General features: G+C 41.0%; 1 protein-coding gene across 1 annotated transcript in view; it reads left to right on the top strand.

The window, feature by feature from the left end:
* The window catches only part of SLC25A21 (solute carrier family 25 member 21), a 269849-nt gene that overhangs the window by 152307 nt on the left and 100899 nt on the right, over nucleotides 1-16643 (top strand). Inside the window, exon 2 of the mRNA XM_087723796.1 lies at nucleotides 8353-8401. Within this exon, the coding sequence (XP_087579922.1) occupies nucleotides 8353-8401 (49 nt within the window). The remainder of the gene's footprint in view (nucleotides 1-8352; nucleotides 8402-16643) is intronic.

Genomic DNA, 16643 nt, shown 5'->3' with positions numbered 1-16643 from the left:
GGATGAGATTAGCTTTTTAATACTGTTATACTATTTTTATACTAAAGTTTTTAAAAAATCAGACCAAATGTGCTATTCAGATGGTCTAATGCTGCTATAGAATTATATCTCATTACCCTGAAGAAGAAAAGTTTTAAGTTTACAAGCATGCATTGGAACAGATCTGACATTTTAATGTTGCAGAAACTATAAAGTAGAACTAATCATTTAATCTATTTTATTTCATATTTGCATTATGAATGAAACCATTTTTATAGCAGCAGAAACATTTACAGTGTTTCAACCATTTGTCAAGTGACATAGCATTCTTTTGGCAGAAAAGGTGTTGATTTTGACAGAACATTCTTTTTTAAAAAGCTTTATTTTTCATAAATCAAGACCTAATAATTAATTCTTGGTTCATATGTAGCAGTTTAACAATCAGATGTATTTTTACAAGGCAAGGCAAGGCACATATTTCAATATTTATTATTATTTTGTATGTTCTGACACTATGCATTCAAATGCCAAAACAAATATGTATAGTTCCAGCTATGTAATATACAGTGCCTGACATGTGTTTCTCTCTATGAGCAAATTTCCATTGTGTTCTGTTTCCTCTGTGACTATCTTATTCCAGGAAAATAAGAAAAGCCCACTGAGAAGGGTGAATAATGTTTTCCGCACTAAGGGAGTCAGGGAGGTGGGGGTACCGCAATAAACTGCATGCATCATTCTTTCCAGCACCTAGGACCTGATTTGACCAACACATAGAAGGTAAAGATTGTAATCTGAATGGATATCATTCCTGAAGACTTTGGAACATGTGCAGAATTTATCTATCTATCTATCTATCTATCTATCTATCTATCTATCTATCTATCTATCTATCTATCCATCTATCTATTTATCTATCTATCTATCTTAGCAATTTCTCCTGCAAAGGATATTATTTTAAGTTTTTGGCTGGCAAGTTTTTTTTCCTAAGCAGTTTTCCTACAACCCGGCACACAACCCTGAGAAACTCAGCGGTTGCTAGAGACTCTCTGCTGAGCTAACACACTGGACCATCTTGCCTCAACTCGGTAGAATAACTAATAATGGATGTTATGTGAGCCACAAACTCACACCCACAAAACTGGAAGTAGAAAATTAATATGGCAGAGAAAATACTATTCTGGAAGCATAAATGATTCTCTTGGCAAGCACAGATGTAAATTGCAATAGTAGAGACTATATATAGCTCAGGGTTGATTTGTTGGGTTCTTGATGTTCTCAAAGCTTGGTTTTCATCTCTCCCCCACCCAAATGAGGTTTTTTTTAATCGGTCTGTGAAATAATTTCTGATTTCATTTTGAAATGAACCCTATTAACGAATCTTTTAGAAAGAACAACCAAAAGACAAAGAAAGTGGCAAACAGGACTGACCATATACTCCAGAGGTGATATTCAGTCAGTTCTGACCGGTTCTAATGAACCGGTAGCGGAAATTTTGAGTAGTTCAGAGAAGTGGCAAACACCATCTCTTGCTGGTCCATCTATTCGCTGCCTCCCAAATCCCAGCTGATCAGCTGGGTCTTTTTCTGTTGCCCTGCACAGGAGAACGGAGCTGGAAAGCAGGCTAGTAGGGTGGGGAGGGAATGGAGATTTTACAGTATATCGTTGCCCTGGCGTGGGATGGAAATGGAGATTTTACAGTATCCTTGCCCTAGAGGAGATTGGAAATGGAGATTTTACAGTATCCTTCACCCAAGAGTGGGGAGGGAATGGGGATTTTGCAGTATCCTTCCCCTGCCATGCCCACCAAGCCACGGCAACCAAGCCACACCACGCCCACAGAGCTGGTAATAAAAAATTTTTGAATCTCACCCCTGATATCCTCTCTTGTCACACACCTATTAACCAACAGTCAAGTATGCAGGAATCAACATCTAATATTTGCTGTGAGCAATAAAAAATAGTATGGCAATTAAAGAAGAAACATTTCCTACAATCAATACATACTACTCAAACCAACACAAGCTCCTCTATATAAAAGAACCAACAAAGCTCATTTCTTCACATTAGAGCATTGAGGATACCCAGACCAGTAGTGGGTTTCAAAATTTTTTGGAACCTACTCTGTGGGTGTGGCCTCCTTTGTGGGAGTGGCTTGCCAGCCATGTGACCTGGTGGGAGTGGCTTGCCGGCCATGTGTTTTCTTTCTTTCTTTCTTTCTTTCTTTCTTTCTTTCTTTCTTTCTTTCTTTCTTTCTTTCTTTTTTCTTTCTTTCTTTCTCTCTCTCTCTCTCTCTCTCTCTCTCTTTCCTTCCTTTTGTCTCTCTGTCCCCTTTTTCTTTTTTTCTTTCATCTCTCTCTCACTCTTTTTCTTTCTTTTTTCTTTTTTTATTTATTTATTTCTTCCTTTCTCTTCTCTCTCTCTGTGTCAGTCTCTTTCTCTCTCTCTCTCTCTCTCTCTCTCTCTCTCTCTCTCTCTCTCTCTCTGTGTGTGTGTGTGTGTGTGTGTGTGTGTGTGTGTCAGTGGTGGGTTTCAAAAAATTTTGGAACCTCTTCTGTAGGTGAGGCCTGCTTTCTGGGTCCACTGGTGGAACCTCTTCTAACCAGTTCGGTAGATTTGACGAACCGGTTCTACCGAATAGGTGCGAACTGGTAGGAACCCACCTCTGACCCAGACTGGTAATAAAATGTTTGGCAGAAGAAAATCAAGCTTGGGGAATATTGGAAACACAACAGGTATAACTTAATTGAATTGTGTTAGATGTTTTCAGGTTGAAATCTATAGCTCACAATTGCAGGGAAGAAAATTCCCTCTTCTTGAGTACATTTATTACTGATATTCAAATTACTGATATTACCTATTCTCCAAAGCAGCTGAAGACAGGATAAGAAGTAATGGATGGAAATTTATCAAGGAGAGGTTCAGTCTAGAACTAAGAAAAATTTCCTAACTCAGAACAATTAATCAGTGGAACAGTTTGCCTCCAGAAGTTGTGGGTGCTCCATCAATGGAGGCTATTAAGAAGAGATTGGGCTACTATTTGTCTGGAATGTATAAGGCTGTGATGGCGAACCTATGGCATGCATGCCACAGATGGCACGCAGAGGCCTCTCTGTGGCCATGCTAGCTGTCGCCCCAGCCCAGCTCCACTGCGCATGCGCACGTGCCTCCCGCTGGCCAGTGGTCTTTGGTTCTCTGTTGTGCATGTGCGGGGGGTGCTCATTAAATTTTGGGGGCTTGCACATGTGTCCATCCCTCACCCATTTTTGGCTTCCGGGTTGATGCAGGTGGCTTTTCAGGCCAAAACGTGGCATGGGGGACCTTTACGCAGTGCCCCTGCACCCTGTTTTGGCTTCTAGGTTGGTGCAGGAGGACTTCCAAGCCCAAACAGGGTGCAAGGGCAGCGCGTGCCCCCCCAGAGCCCTGTTTTGGCTTCCAGGTTGGTGCAGGAGGCCTTTCAGGCCCAAAATGGGACAAAACAGGGAGCGGGAGCGCAGTGCAAAGTCCCATGTGCCTGGTTTTGGGCCTGGAAAGCCTCCTGAACCAACCTGAAAGCCAAAAATGGGCAAGGGGAGGTGGAGCAAGGAGGGGAGGGTTCATGCGTGCATTGCATTATGGGCATGCTTTTGGCACGCAATGACACAAATAACTTATCTTGTGGCGATACGGGCGGCAAAATGTGCGCATTTTTCCGCTCTTATTGCATCCGCAGAATCTCACCCAGCCGCCCTGTTTAGGATAACCCATTGCCTCCTGAATGGGGGGGGGAATGGGGGATGCCTTGCAGGGTCGAGCTGAGGAGTTTGTTCAGTTTCTGTCTGACAAAATCGCTCAGATTCGGACAGACCTGGACTCCATTTAGACAGAACCAGCCGAGATGCCGAGGGAGGGTCTTGTTCAGACTTTCTGGGATGAGTTCCAGCTTGTCACCCCTGATGAAGTGGACAAGGCCATGGGAGCGATGAGTGCCTCCACCTGTTTACTGGATCCGTGCCCCTCCTGGCTGGTCTCGACTGGCAGGGACGTAACACGAGGCTGGCTCCAGAGAATTACGAACGCCTCCTTGATGGAGGGATCCTTTCCACGGCTTCTTAAGGAGGCGGTGGTGAGACCCCTCCTCAAGAAGCCCTCTCTGGACCCAGCTATTTTTAAAAACTATCGCCCAGTCTCCAACCTCCCCTTCTTAGGGAAAGTTGTTGAGAAGGTGGTGGCCCTCCAACTCCGACAGACCTTGGATGAAGCAGATTATCTAGACCCTTTTCAGTCTGGTTTCAGGCCTGGCTACTCCACCAAAACTGCTTTGGTTGCACTAACCGATGATCTCTGGCGGGTCAGGGACAGAGGGCATTCCTCTGTCCTTGTGCTCCTTGACCTCTCAGCGGCCTTCGATACCATCGACCATGGTATCCTTCTGCGACGGCTGGATGAGGTGGGAGTGGGAGGCACTGTCTTACGGTGGTTCTCCTCTTACCTCTCTGACAGATCACAGTCGGTATTGGTCGGCGGACAGAGGTCGACTCCTAGGCCCCTCAATTATGGGGTGCCGCAGGGGTTGGTCCTGTCCCCTCTCCTATTTAACATCTACATGAAGCCACTGGGCGAGATCATCCGCCGGCACAGGATTAAATACCACCAGTATGCGGACGATACTCAGTTGTATCTGTCCGCCCCGTGCCAACTCAGCGAAGCGGTGGAAGTGATGTGCCAGTGCCTGGAAGCTGTTAGGGTCTAGATGGGAGTGAACAAACTTGCACTCAATCCTGACAAGACCGAATGGCTGTGGATGTTGTCCCCTAAGGACAGTCCATCCAGTCTGTCCTTAACCCCCTCAGAGAGTGTTGGCAACTTGGGGGTCCTCCTGGACCCACAGCTGACTTTGGAACACCACCTGTCGGCTGTGACCAGGGGGGCCTTTGCCCAGGTTTGCCTGGTGCACCAATTACGGCCCTATTTGGACCGGGAGGCACTTCAGACAGTCACTCATGCCCTCGTCATCTCAAGACTGGATTACTGTAATGCGCTCTACTTGGGGCTGCCCCTGAAAAGTGTCCGGAGACTGCAATTAGTCCAGAATGCAGCTGCGCAAGCGATTCTGGGTGTTCCAAGGTACACCCATATCACACCTATCCTCCGCCAGCTGCACTGGCTGCCCATTGGTCTCTGAGCACGATTCAAGGTGCTGATCGTCACCTTTAAAGCCCTACATGGCCTAGGACCCAAGTATCTGCAAAACCATCTTCTGCTACATACCTCCCTCAGACCAATAAGATTGCACAGAATGGGCCTTCTCCGGGTGCCGTCAGCGGGACAATGCCGACTGGCGACGCCTAGGAGTAGGGCCTTCTCTATTGCTGCTCCGGCCCTGTGGAATGAGCTGCCCCCTGAGATCTGGGCTCTACCCACTCTCATGACCTTTCGCAAAGCCATTAAAACCTGGTTTTTCCAGCAGGCTTGGGGCTGTTGACCCCTTGATTGAGGTCCAGCCCCCTCCTGATTGGGTGTTTGTTGTGTTTCCCTTTTTAACCTTGTTCTGTCCAATTGTTTTTAATAATTCTTTTAAATCTTTTTTCATTTCTGTAACCTGCCCGGAGTCCTCCGGGATTGGGCAGCATAGAAATTTAATAAATGAAATGAAATGAAATGCCATCACTGGTATAAGGTGACTTGTTTAAGCAGGGACTTGGACTAGAAGATTTCCAAGGTCCTTTCCAACTCTGTTATTCTTTTATGCGTATCATGATCACATCTTAAAAAGGACCTTCAAAGCTGACAGATTCAGTATTATCTAAGAGAGTAGCAAACCTTTAAAGTCCTGGACTATTTTTCAAATTGTCAATAATGCAACTAACCCATCGTATTTTCTGAACAAGTATTATTCAAATGGTAATATAGAAATGATTATTCATCGCACAGTCAGCCAGATGTTCAGTCTGGGTTTGGCATTTTTATCTACCTATCGAGTCCTGGGATAGGCAAATCTGGATGTTTGATGGTGTTACAGACATCGTCGCAAGATGGAATCAGTTCCAAGTAAAGCCGCCTTCTGCAATTGACTGATGGCAAATTTGTCAATATCTATGGTGTTCAACTGGTGCTCCAATTGTTTTGGGACTGCACCCAAGATGCCTATTACTATTGATGCTACCCTTGCTTGCCTTTGCCATAGTCGGTCTATTTCGATTTGTAGGTCTTTGCATTTTGTTATCTTCTCCAGTTCTTTCTCTTCTCTTCTGCTGTCTCCAGGCACTGCTACATCCACGATGCAGACTTTTTTGTCTTTCTTATCAACAACTGTTAAGTCCAGGGTGGTGTTGTTGTTGTTGTTGTTGTTGTTGTTGTTGTTGTTGTTATGGAATGTATGTTGAGTTTTATCAGTTTAATTGCAACACTTGCAGTTGCTGTGGTTATTGTTCTTTTTGCTCCCTTTTTACCTCTCCTATTCCTCCTTCTTTCCATCCATCCATCCTTCTTTCATATCTGCATACAATATTCTTGGCTATTATGCAGAGAATGCTGTCTTGGGAAATGAAGTAACTAGACAAAACTACTGTATAATTAAATGATGAGAACAAAGAAGATATTTTTATCTTTTAAGAAACACAAAAGCAGATAAAATGTTGAAGTTACCAAAATATATTTGCTGCCAATGGAAGTGGAATTCATCTGATTTATTTGCTGGTAAAATGCCTGCAAGAAAAGGAGAGGAGAGGAAGCTAAGAAAATTATAATGAATATTATAGCAAATGTTCATGAGATGTTATATTTATTATTAAAGTAGGCTTTGGAAATTCCAAATACTCTCTTACAAAAAAAGAGATTTGGATTGAACAAACTGCTGGTAGAAGCACCCTTGTGGCTAAGAGCAGGAATTAGAAAATAACATATAGTTGGACACAGTTCAGAAGCCTGGGATTATGTAAGGCAAAGAAGAATCAAGGGGAGGGAGCAGAAATCCTGGACACAGATGAAATTGTGAGGAGGATTATGTTGAAAAGTAGGTGATGCATTACTGGTCAATCTATTGGTCAGGTTAAGAAAATAAATGTGGAGAGACTATTAAATACTGTAGTATTCCATTCACCTAGCTAATCTTATATCAAATGCAATTTACTTGATTTAATCAGGTTTTTTTACCATCAGACCAAAGAGAAATTGATTATGAATAGTAATAGAGTATGTAACAATGATGAAATATGTCTCATAATGAGTAGGCTGGCTTGATTGCTCAACAGTGAGACACTGGTGAAGCAAGCATAGCAGTGGCTGCATTTTCTGTGTTGCATGGGAAAAGTACATCTTCCTTCTCCTGTTCTTACCACTTTCCAGAGAGGGACGATTGAGAGCATCCTGTCATATTGTATTACTGTCTAGTTTGGAAGCATTACTGCTTTGGACAGGAAGGCGGTGCAGAGAGTGGTGAGGATGGCAGAGAAGATTATTGGCAGTCCACTTCCAGGACATAGCATGCAAGTGATGCTTGACCAAGGTCTGCAGTATTGTCTGGAACACTACAATCCTCTTCACAACCTGTTTTCCTTGTTACTGGGAGGAGGCTTCATAGTATTCAAAGCAGAACATCCAGATTCAGTCGGTTTTGTTCCATATAGTATCAACCTTGTGAAGTCTCAAGCTTCCTCTTTCCGATATGTATTCAAGATGGACAGTGATTAATATATATGTATTTATATGTATTAGGGGTATGTCCGTGTCCGTGTGTGTGTGTGTGCATGTCTGTATATGTGTGTGTGTGTGTGTGTGTATGTATGTATATGCATATAGCATGTATTGTATGTTACGTATATGTACACTTTTGAGAGCAGGTAACAGAATTTCATTTTTAATGTGTGCCAGTGTGCCTACAGTAAAAAAATGACTTGAACGTTATCAATCTATAATGTCCCAACACAAATCCAGATTTTGTATTTGCATTCTAACGTTGCATGGAGGTAAATAAATCTCATAGCATGTATTGTGTTTTTGCAACATAAGTTTCATCATTTTCCCTTTTTGTGTGAACCACAAGATTCTAACACTTAGCATTAGTATTCTAAGATTCCAAAACTGCAGACTGGCACTGCTGCAGAGAAATAATATATTGGTAAAATTGCAAATTGAATTAGTTAGATATCTTTAATTTCAGCCTATAATGTCTTGACTCAAGTTTTAACACTTCGATACAGTTTTTAATCAAGGCTTAATTTCCCCCAAAAAACTTGACTGTCTCAAAAGAAGACACTGAGCTAATCTGAAAAGAACAAGCTTTTGTGTTATCCTTGTTTCCCATGCTAAACATGCTCAGCACTAGAACATTTGATACTTCAATAGTTGTAGAGATCAAATATATTTATCAGGCTTCTCTCTTCTATCATCTTACAGGTCTTGTAGAAATTTGCCTGATGCATCCCCTCGATGTGGTGAAAACCAGGTAAGGTTCTGCTTGAACAAGTTTTATTGACATTGGAAGGCATCCAAATTGGAAGCTGTCAGAATTCAAAACGCTCAAACTTGTCCAACTAAGATAACTTCTCCCTTTAATGGCATTTATATTTACTTAATCTTTTTCATAGTGCTTGACAGGCAGAATTTAAATGGCATGATGCATTTCTGCTCGGAGGTCATCTGGAGGTGCTAAATACCTCTTTATAAAATGCACTCTTCATGTGACAGCCTGAGATCCTTTTTGTTAAAAAAAAATGGAGGAAGGGCCCCATAGAAAGGTGTTTGTGTGTGTGTGTGTGTGTGTTCCTCTGCATTGTATATATCATCTGAGGTACTGTTTTGACTTGAAGCTGGAAATGACATATTGTTTTAGAAATAAAATAATATTGATCGCAGATGTGGCCTGACACAGCCAGTCATGTTCTAAAAAGTCATTCAAAAGTATTCTTTCAATCTCTGTTTGCACATGGGAGTTGGGTAGTTTCATGGTAGCCACCTTCAGGAAAGTTCAGAGATTAATGGATAGAAAGTATGACTTGTTCAATTGCTTTTAAAAATACTAACATGTTTAGTGCTAGCATTGTGGTTATCATGGTATCATCATTATCATCACCACCACCACCACCATCATCATCATCATAATCATCATCATCATGCTCAAAATGTAGATGTTCCAGATTCTGTTTCTAAAAAAATCACATCCAGTCAGCATAAGAACACTGCACCTGACTCATTTTGGAAAAGCTGCTGGGGTTTTTATTTCTGCCTTTTGCAAAATAAAAGTTACAATATGTTAAGATTTTGATTTATTTATTTAGTTAGTTTATTGTTAGACTTACATCATACCTTACTTCGCAAGCTCAAGGCAACTTAAACTGTGCTTAGTGTGGTTAACTGAGGGACAGAAAGCTTCTGTGACTGAGGGTAGACTTGAACCTGGACCTCCCTGGTGCTAGTTCAGTCCTTTAACTCCTATCCCACAGTGGCTATCACAAATTCTGCATCCTGGATATTTGAAATTAGAAATTTGGAGAAATTTAACCCACTATATCTTTGCATGTTTGCATGGTTTCCTATTTGCAGCAAGCTGTAAGTTGTTTTAACATTTTATAGGAGCCACAGTGGTGTTGTGGTTAAAATGCAGCATTGCAGGCTAACTCTGCTACTGCCAGGAGTTTAATTCTGAACGGCTCAGCCTTCAATCCTTCTGAGGTCAGTTGGGGGCAATATGTTGACTCATAACCACTTAGAAAGTTCCGTAAAGCATATGAAGCAGCATAGAAATGCAAGTGCTATTGCTATAACAAAATATATTAGCTTGGTTCAATTTTGTGCTAAGTCCAAAGTAAACAATGCCTATCCTGGTTGATTATTTATTTATTTGATTTCTATAGCCATCCATATCAACAAGAGACTGCTGAATTACATTTGTAAAATTAAAAGAGTACAAAATAAATATATATGGCACATCTCTTTGGATGTAATTCAGCCAGTCACTTCACTGTGACTGTGTCTAGAACTATTTGTGCAGTTAAGTGTCATGAAGTTTTCCGAAGAAGAAAAGTACAGGAAATTTATATGAAACCAAAAATGCAGAATTTGTGGATTGATTGATATATATAAATGTATTGATATATAACTAAAGAAAAAAAATCATAACTTTTGAACAAATCTTTATTATCCATAATTAGGAATTTCTATTTGTCATGTGCAATGCATTTCAAAATTGCATCACTGACATTTAATTTGACCCATTTGTTGGACAAAGGCAGAGTCAACTGTAATTAAGAAAATCTGTTTACAGCAAAAGGAGATCCAAGATTTGTAGAAGAGATGGGAAGGCTCACATAGGAGCATTGTTGTCAAAAAATATGAAAGAAACAAGTGTAGAATATATTTGACAACAGTGCTTGTGAGGCGAGTTGATTCTCTTTTTCTCAGAAGAATGAGAAAAATACTGGTAGCTATCTTGATCATTTTTCAAAATATTGTGATACATTGAAAGATCTATGCTAAGTACAAAATTAGAAGTTTCTCCTTCATCAAAGAATACATTTAGTGTTCTGAAAGCATTTTATTTAGAAATGTGTAAGAGCGTACATTTAGAAGTGTTGTGGCCCAACAGGAGCTGAAAACAGACTCCGACAGCGAGGAGCCCTATCAGTCGGCTCTGGAAGATGTGGAGGACCCTGGACAGGGTTCCAACTCTGAGCAAGGACCAGAGAGGCTGGTTGGCCACCAGGAAGTGCCTGAGGCATGGAGCAGCGGTGAAAATCAAAGGGAGTGTGCACATGATGTCAGGCCTTGGAGCAGTGGGAAGGAGACAAGGGAGTTGGTCCTGGACGCCAGGCAATGGCGGCTGATAGACACAGAGAACAACTACGCAGATAAAGAAGATAATTGGTTGTAATTAGGCTCCTCTCAAGAGAGAATATAAGGAGAGACTTTGTGAGGAGACTGTTTGCAGGATTCAACTTCATTACCAATGCTGGAGAAGCTCTTGTGTATATTTCTTATCTTTGAAGTCTGGATTGCTGCCAAGGTCTTGTCAGTGTGTTGATTTACTGTGAATAAATCGTCTAGCAGTATTCTTGTCTTGGAGTGCCTTGGTGTACGGAGAGGGGGGTCAGAACATAGAAGTATGAATTTTTAAAACATATTTGCTCACGTGTAGATTTTAACATGTATATTAATGAAGAAAAGCAGTGAAAAAACATGATACAGTTCTGTCCATCCTTGTTTGGGAATGTTCTATTTTAATCAGTTTACAGTTCTAAGTATTCCTAGAATTATGTCCTGGAAATGAAGGCTATAGCAGCAATCAGAAAAGTTCTCCAGCTCTATCTTTTATTCCTGCACATGAGAAAGAGGAGTGTCAGGAAGACAGAATCCAAGATTTCCAAATCTTCAATCAGATAGGTCAATATTTGGGCCCTAGCTTAGTGTAGAGTATGTGGTTAATACCAAATGGTTCCAAATTCAGACTCCATTTGAAGAATGACGGAAAAGATTCTTGGAGACAAAGTGGCAGGCCAATGAAGACACTGTAAACAAGGCTGAGCTAGACAGAGCAATGATCAGATAGAAGGCAAATGTTGTCACTCAGGCATCATTTCTGAGCTTAGCATTAAATCATTGATCTCCTGATATTTCTCCTGTAAGTTCAGTTCTTGTCTTGACTTGGCAGAAAACTCACAGTGCAGCTCAGTAAGATTAAAATCATTTTTACAAGAATGAAGCCTTTCCCAAAATTGATGTCAGAATTTTTTCAGAGTTCTAAAGTTTTCAACTTTAGACTTTGTTCTGCTGTTTTAAATTAATGGCTGCATTGGTGGCCTCGAACTGAGATAGTTTTGACTTGCCTACTTAATGGCTACCACTGATTCCCACCAGGCAACCTTTTATCTCTACATTCATTTAAGGACATGGGCTTTGCTTTTTAAATATAAGAGAGCCGTGATACATTCAGCCCTCCAATCTGAATTAGAAATAAGAAATAGAAGTAGATGTTTCCAGGAAGAATGTCACATGATTTTGTTCTCTGAGTAGCTTGACTGATACTACAGATGAGAAATGTTTTGAGTTGAAAAATATAATAAGGATTAAAAATTAGAGTGTGCAAAGATATAATCATTGAGTAACATCAACTGGAAGGTACAGTATCCTCTGTATACTCCAACCACATCACATAGATGCAGCGAACATTCCTGAATTTAGGAGAGATGTTGATGTCTCACATTGGATCATACAGCTTGCTATTTATTGCCTATTAGTTAAAACAATACTTTTCTTTGATTGTATGAAATGCAAGCATGAAATGCTTGGTATGGGCCATTTCTAGTGAAAAATTTATTTCACATTTCTCTATTAGCTATTATTTTCCAATTAATGTTTGTGACTAATTTCTGATGGTTTGGACTTATTAGAACTGCTCTGTTTCCTGCGTATGTTTCTGATATCTTTCCAGCTTTTGTTTTTTAAAGTGTCTTTTCCTTTTATTTTATTAATTTTCTTTCCATTTGTATTTGGGTAAGCACTGCTGAAATCTATTCTGAAATATTCTATTTGAAGATTATGCTTACTGTCTGGGGTCCTGTGTTGATATATCTGACTTCACAATTTTTTCTATTGACTTTTTGTACATTTTATTTGTTTGTTTATTGTTTATTGTATGGCATCTACAGAGGCCATGCAATCTGTGGTTACCATGCTAGCTCAGGAATTCTGGAAGTTAAAGTTTACAGGTCATAAAGGAGCCAGAGTTCCCCACCCCAGATTTAAACTCATATGTCCAGTAGCAAATGGGGTGCTCTAAATAATTTATTAGCAGCATAAAGGATTCCTTTCCTCCTACACACTTGCAGTATTACTTCCTTATTGAAAAAATATCATACTGGCATAGCATATGTTGATTGCTCATGTATCAGTTCTCTGTGGCTAAGGCAGAAAAGAAAGTTGCTTGAAATGTGAAATACATTTGCTTGCCCTGGAAAAAGCTGCAGCTGATTAACACTATTCTAATGCCAAATAGGATAGTTGCAGACTTTATTATGGAAAGTTGTTTCTTAAGATACTTTTTAAAAATATTGTATTTAATAATAAGGCACCAGACTGCATTTTCAGTTATATATTTGATGGGGGGGAGGAATTCACCTGCGGGTAGCCTTCATATATAAGGGGTGGGAACAGGGGTAGGCTTCAAGCATTTCAGCAACGAGTTCTCTGTCCAGTTCCTGGGTGGGCATGGCTATGGTGGGTGTGGCCTAGTTGACCTCCTGCACCATGGTGGGGTGTGTGTGTGTTTTTGCCTTCTCCAGGCTTTGGAGGTCCTCCTGAGGCTGGAAATGGACCCATTTCTGGCCTTCTGGAACTTCTGGGAGGCCTGTTTTTCCCCTTCCCCGAGCCTCCACATGGCCCCTGCACTTACCTTGCATCCAAAACGGGCCACATGGAGACTCCTAGGAGTGGCGGGGTGGGGTGGTAGGGGCCAGCCAGGGGTGGGATTTGGAGGTTCTCCAAACCGGCCATAACTATCGCGAACCTGGACAAACGCATAGCAGCCCACCCTTGGATGGGAAGCTTTCTGGTATATTACTGCCCTTACCCCTACATGTAAGCTTATTCTACAAAAAACTTGGTCATGGGAATGAGGTGCTCTCTGGATTGGGATCCTGTGGCTATGAGATTGCCTCTTTCTTTTCCCTCCTGAATAAAATACAATTGTCTGTGTCCTTATATTTAATCAGATAAGTAGACTGAGCATTGTATTCAGAGACCAGGTAAAACATAATTAATTAATTAATTATGCAATAATTATTTTTTATTTGTACAAAATCCAGTTTGATCTTTCCTTGTACAAATTCTTAGCCATGTCTACTGTTGTCTCCCAAAAATTTATCATTTTCCTGCAATACAGTACAATAGCAGAGTTGAAAGGGACCTTGGAGGTCTTCTAGTCCAACCCCCTGCCTAGGCAAGAAACCCTATACCCGGGATGGCAAACCTATGGCAGGGGTGCCACAGGCGGCACGTGGAGCCATTTGTCAGGGCACGCAAGGTGCTGCCCTGTAAGCTGGCCAGCTGACTTCACCCTTTTTTAAAGCCATTTTTCACCCACCCCCCCTGTTGGGAGTATACTCTTAGTGTTGGGTAGGCAATATAGATTCATATATAATAACAAATGGTCGATGTTGCTTTAAATGGGTGGATGTACTTATCAGCTGCAATTAACTTTACAATCAGCTGTAATTAACTTTGCAATAAGAGGGAGTCAGGAAAGCTTACTCTCTCTGCTTGTACTATGCTTGATGACTACTTGCTCGCTTGATGACTGGAACGTGAACTGCAACTGTAAGCAATTGTTTGTTCTTTGAATTGTGTTTGGACACATATCTACTATCACTGCTTGTGAAGCTATTGTTAGTAGTAAAGCTACTTGTTTTTACTAGCAGTGTCGAACACTCTATTCATGTGTTTCTTCTACTAGCAACGTTCCTTCTCTCTAGCTGTACATTCCGCTGTGCTACTTTCTGTCTCCCAACGGAGATACCCCTACCTGGGTTATGGGCCCAGTGTACCCAGTGTACCCAGTGTACCCAGTGTATCTAGAGTGCTAGCTGCAGCGTTAAGAGAGTGGAGTTGCTACACATGTTATAGTTTTGCAAACATCTGGTTAGTCAGATATATCTGGGAAGATGGCACAAGGACAAACTCCGAATTTATTGTTGGTTACCCGGCTGGATGGCACAAACTACGTATCCTAGTCCGCAAAATGTAGGAGGTGTCACGCATTGCATTATGGGTGCGGCACGCTCACACACGACCCTCCTGCACTCCTCCCACTAATGGCACACAAGCCAAAAAAGGTTCACCATCGCTGCCTTATACCATTCCAGACAAATGGTATCCAGCATCTTCTTAAAGACTTCCAGTGTTGGGGCATTCACAAACTTCTGGAGGCAAGCTGTTCCACTGATTAATTGTTCTAACTCTCGGGAAATTTTTCCTCAGTTCTAAATTGCTTCTCTCCTTGATTAGTTTCCACCCATTGCTTCTTGTTCTACTCTCAGGTGCCTTGGAGAAAAATTTGACTCACTCTTCTTTGTGCCAACCCCTGAGATATTGGAACATTGCTCTCATGTCTCCCCTAGTCCTTCTTTTCATTAAACTAGACATGCCCAGTTCCTGCAACCATTCTTCATATGTTTTAGTCTTTTAGCTGTTGATATTTATCTGCCTCTGCAATGTTTTGGGGGCAGTTTTCCTAATATTTATAGAGGTATGACTCCATGAATAAGCGTTGTAGACTTCCTTTTTTTGCTGTTATTGTTGGTACTATTATCATTCTTCAACATTTTATTTGCCATAGTCACGCAAGTTTAGATAATTGTTACACAGGACAAGAATTATTTTAGAATTACAGTATCTGCTACATAGAACAAGAATTTCTTTGGCCTAACCTAAAACATATCAAGGTCTAATTTATGATTCTACCTGTTAAATAAGATGTGAAATCAATTAGTTTAGTTTAGTTTAGTTTTATTGACATTTATAGGCCGCCCTTTTCCCTGAGGGGACTCAGGGCAGCTTACAATCAATGGGAAGGGAGTGCAGGACAAAACACAAGAAAGAAAACAAAATGTGAATAAAAAAAATAAACCGATAAAACACAACATTCATTCAGCATTCGGGTGGGGCGAGGTTCGGATCTTATCCCCAGGCCTGACGGGATAGCCAGATCTTGAGGGCTGTGCGGAAGGTCTGGACAGTGGTGAGGGTACGAATCTCCACGGGGAGATCGTTCCAAAGCGTCGGAGCTGCAACTGAGAAGGCTCTCCTCCACGTAGTCTCCAGTCGGCACTGACTGGCGGATGGAATTCGGAGGAGGCCTACTCTATGCGATCTGATGGGACGGAGGGAGGCAATTGGCAGAAGGCGGTCTCTCAGATAGTCAGATCCACTACCATGGATCAATTACTATATGGAGCAGAAGTTAAACTATTCCTTTGCCATCAAAATGTGTTTCTTTCTTCCTAACAGGAATTCAGACCTTGTTATATGAGCATCTCATCCTATCCAAAGAATTTTAAATGTTTTTTTCTCCTGTTCTGCATTTCCAGATATCTTTCTTCCAAGCAAATTTCTAAGATAAGAAAAGTAGTAGAAATGGGTTTGCTAGCAAGGATAAAATCTAATGCAATGTTCATATGACATAGTTAAATGCTTTGCATATTACAAAATCATAAATATATATTTGGAATCAGAAGATATAGTAGAAAGTACAGTGGATTACGTTTGCAAGAAAAGCATATGCTTAAAATGGATTTTGTGGAGAAAGCAGATGTTGGAACTAGAGAAGGAAAGCCACAGCATGAATACAAAAAAAGGGGGGGGTTCTTTTTTCATGTGTACATTTTAAAAAGGGATATTTAATCGAGCAACTGGGAAAGTTTAAATGGGATGACTCTGGAGACATCCATGGTGCACATAAGATATTTCAAAACATTTCAACAGAGTGGGTGGGTGGGTTATTAACAGATGTTAATGATTTGTTGGTGGCATGAGACATTAAATCACAATCAGAGTAGATTGTGGTCATGCCTAGTTTCTTACCCACAGATGAAAATTCAGAGTTAGACCACTGTTATGCCTGATTTCTAACCAGTGATGGACCATGTGTGCATTAAATAACCACTTTGTTTTAAAGATAATATCAGGTCCCCTATATT

This window comes from Thamnophis sirtalis, unplaced genomic scaffold, assembly GCF_051295495.1.
Source record: "Thamnophis sirtalis isolate CommonGarterSnake01/CBP01778 unplaced genomic scaffold, rThaSir2_p1.2 scaffold_1, whole genome shotgun sequence".
Lineage (NCBI taxonomy): Eukaryota > Metazoa > Chordata > Lepidosauria > Squamata > Natricidae > Thamnophis > Thamnophis sirtalis.
The sequence above is the reverse complement of the archived record's forward strand: the minus strand, read 5'-3'. Positions and strand labels throughout refer to the sequence as shown.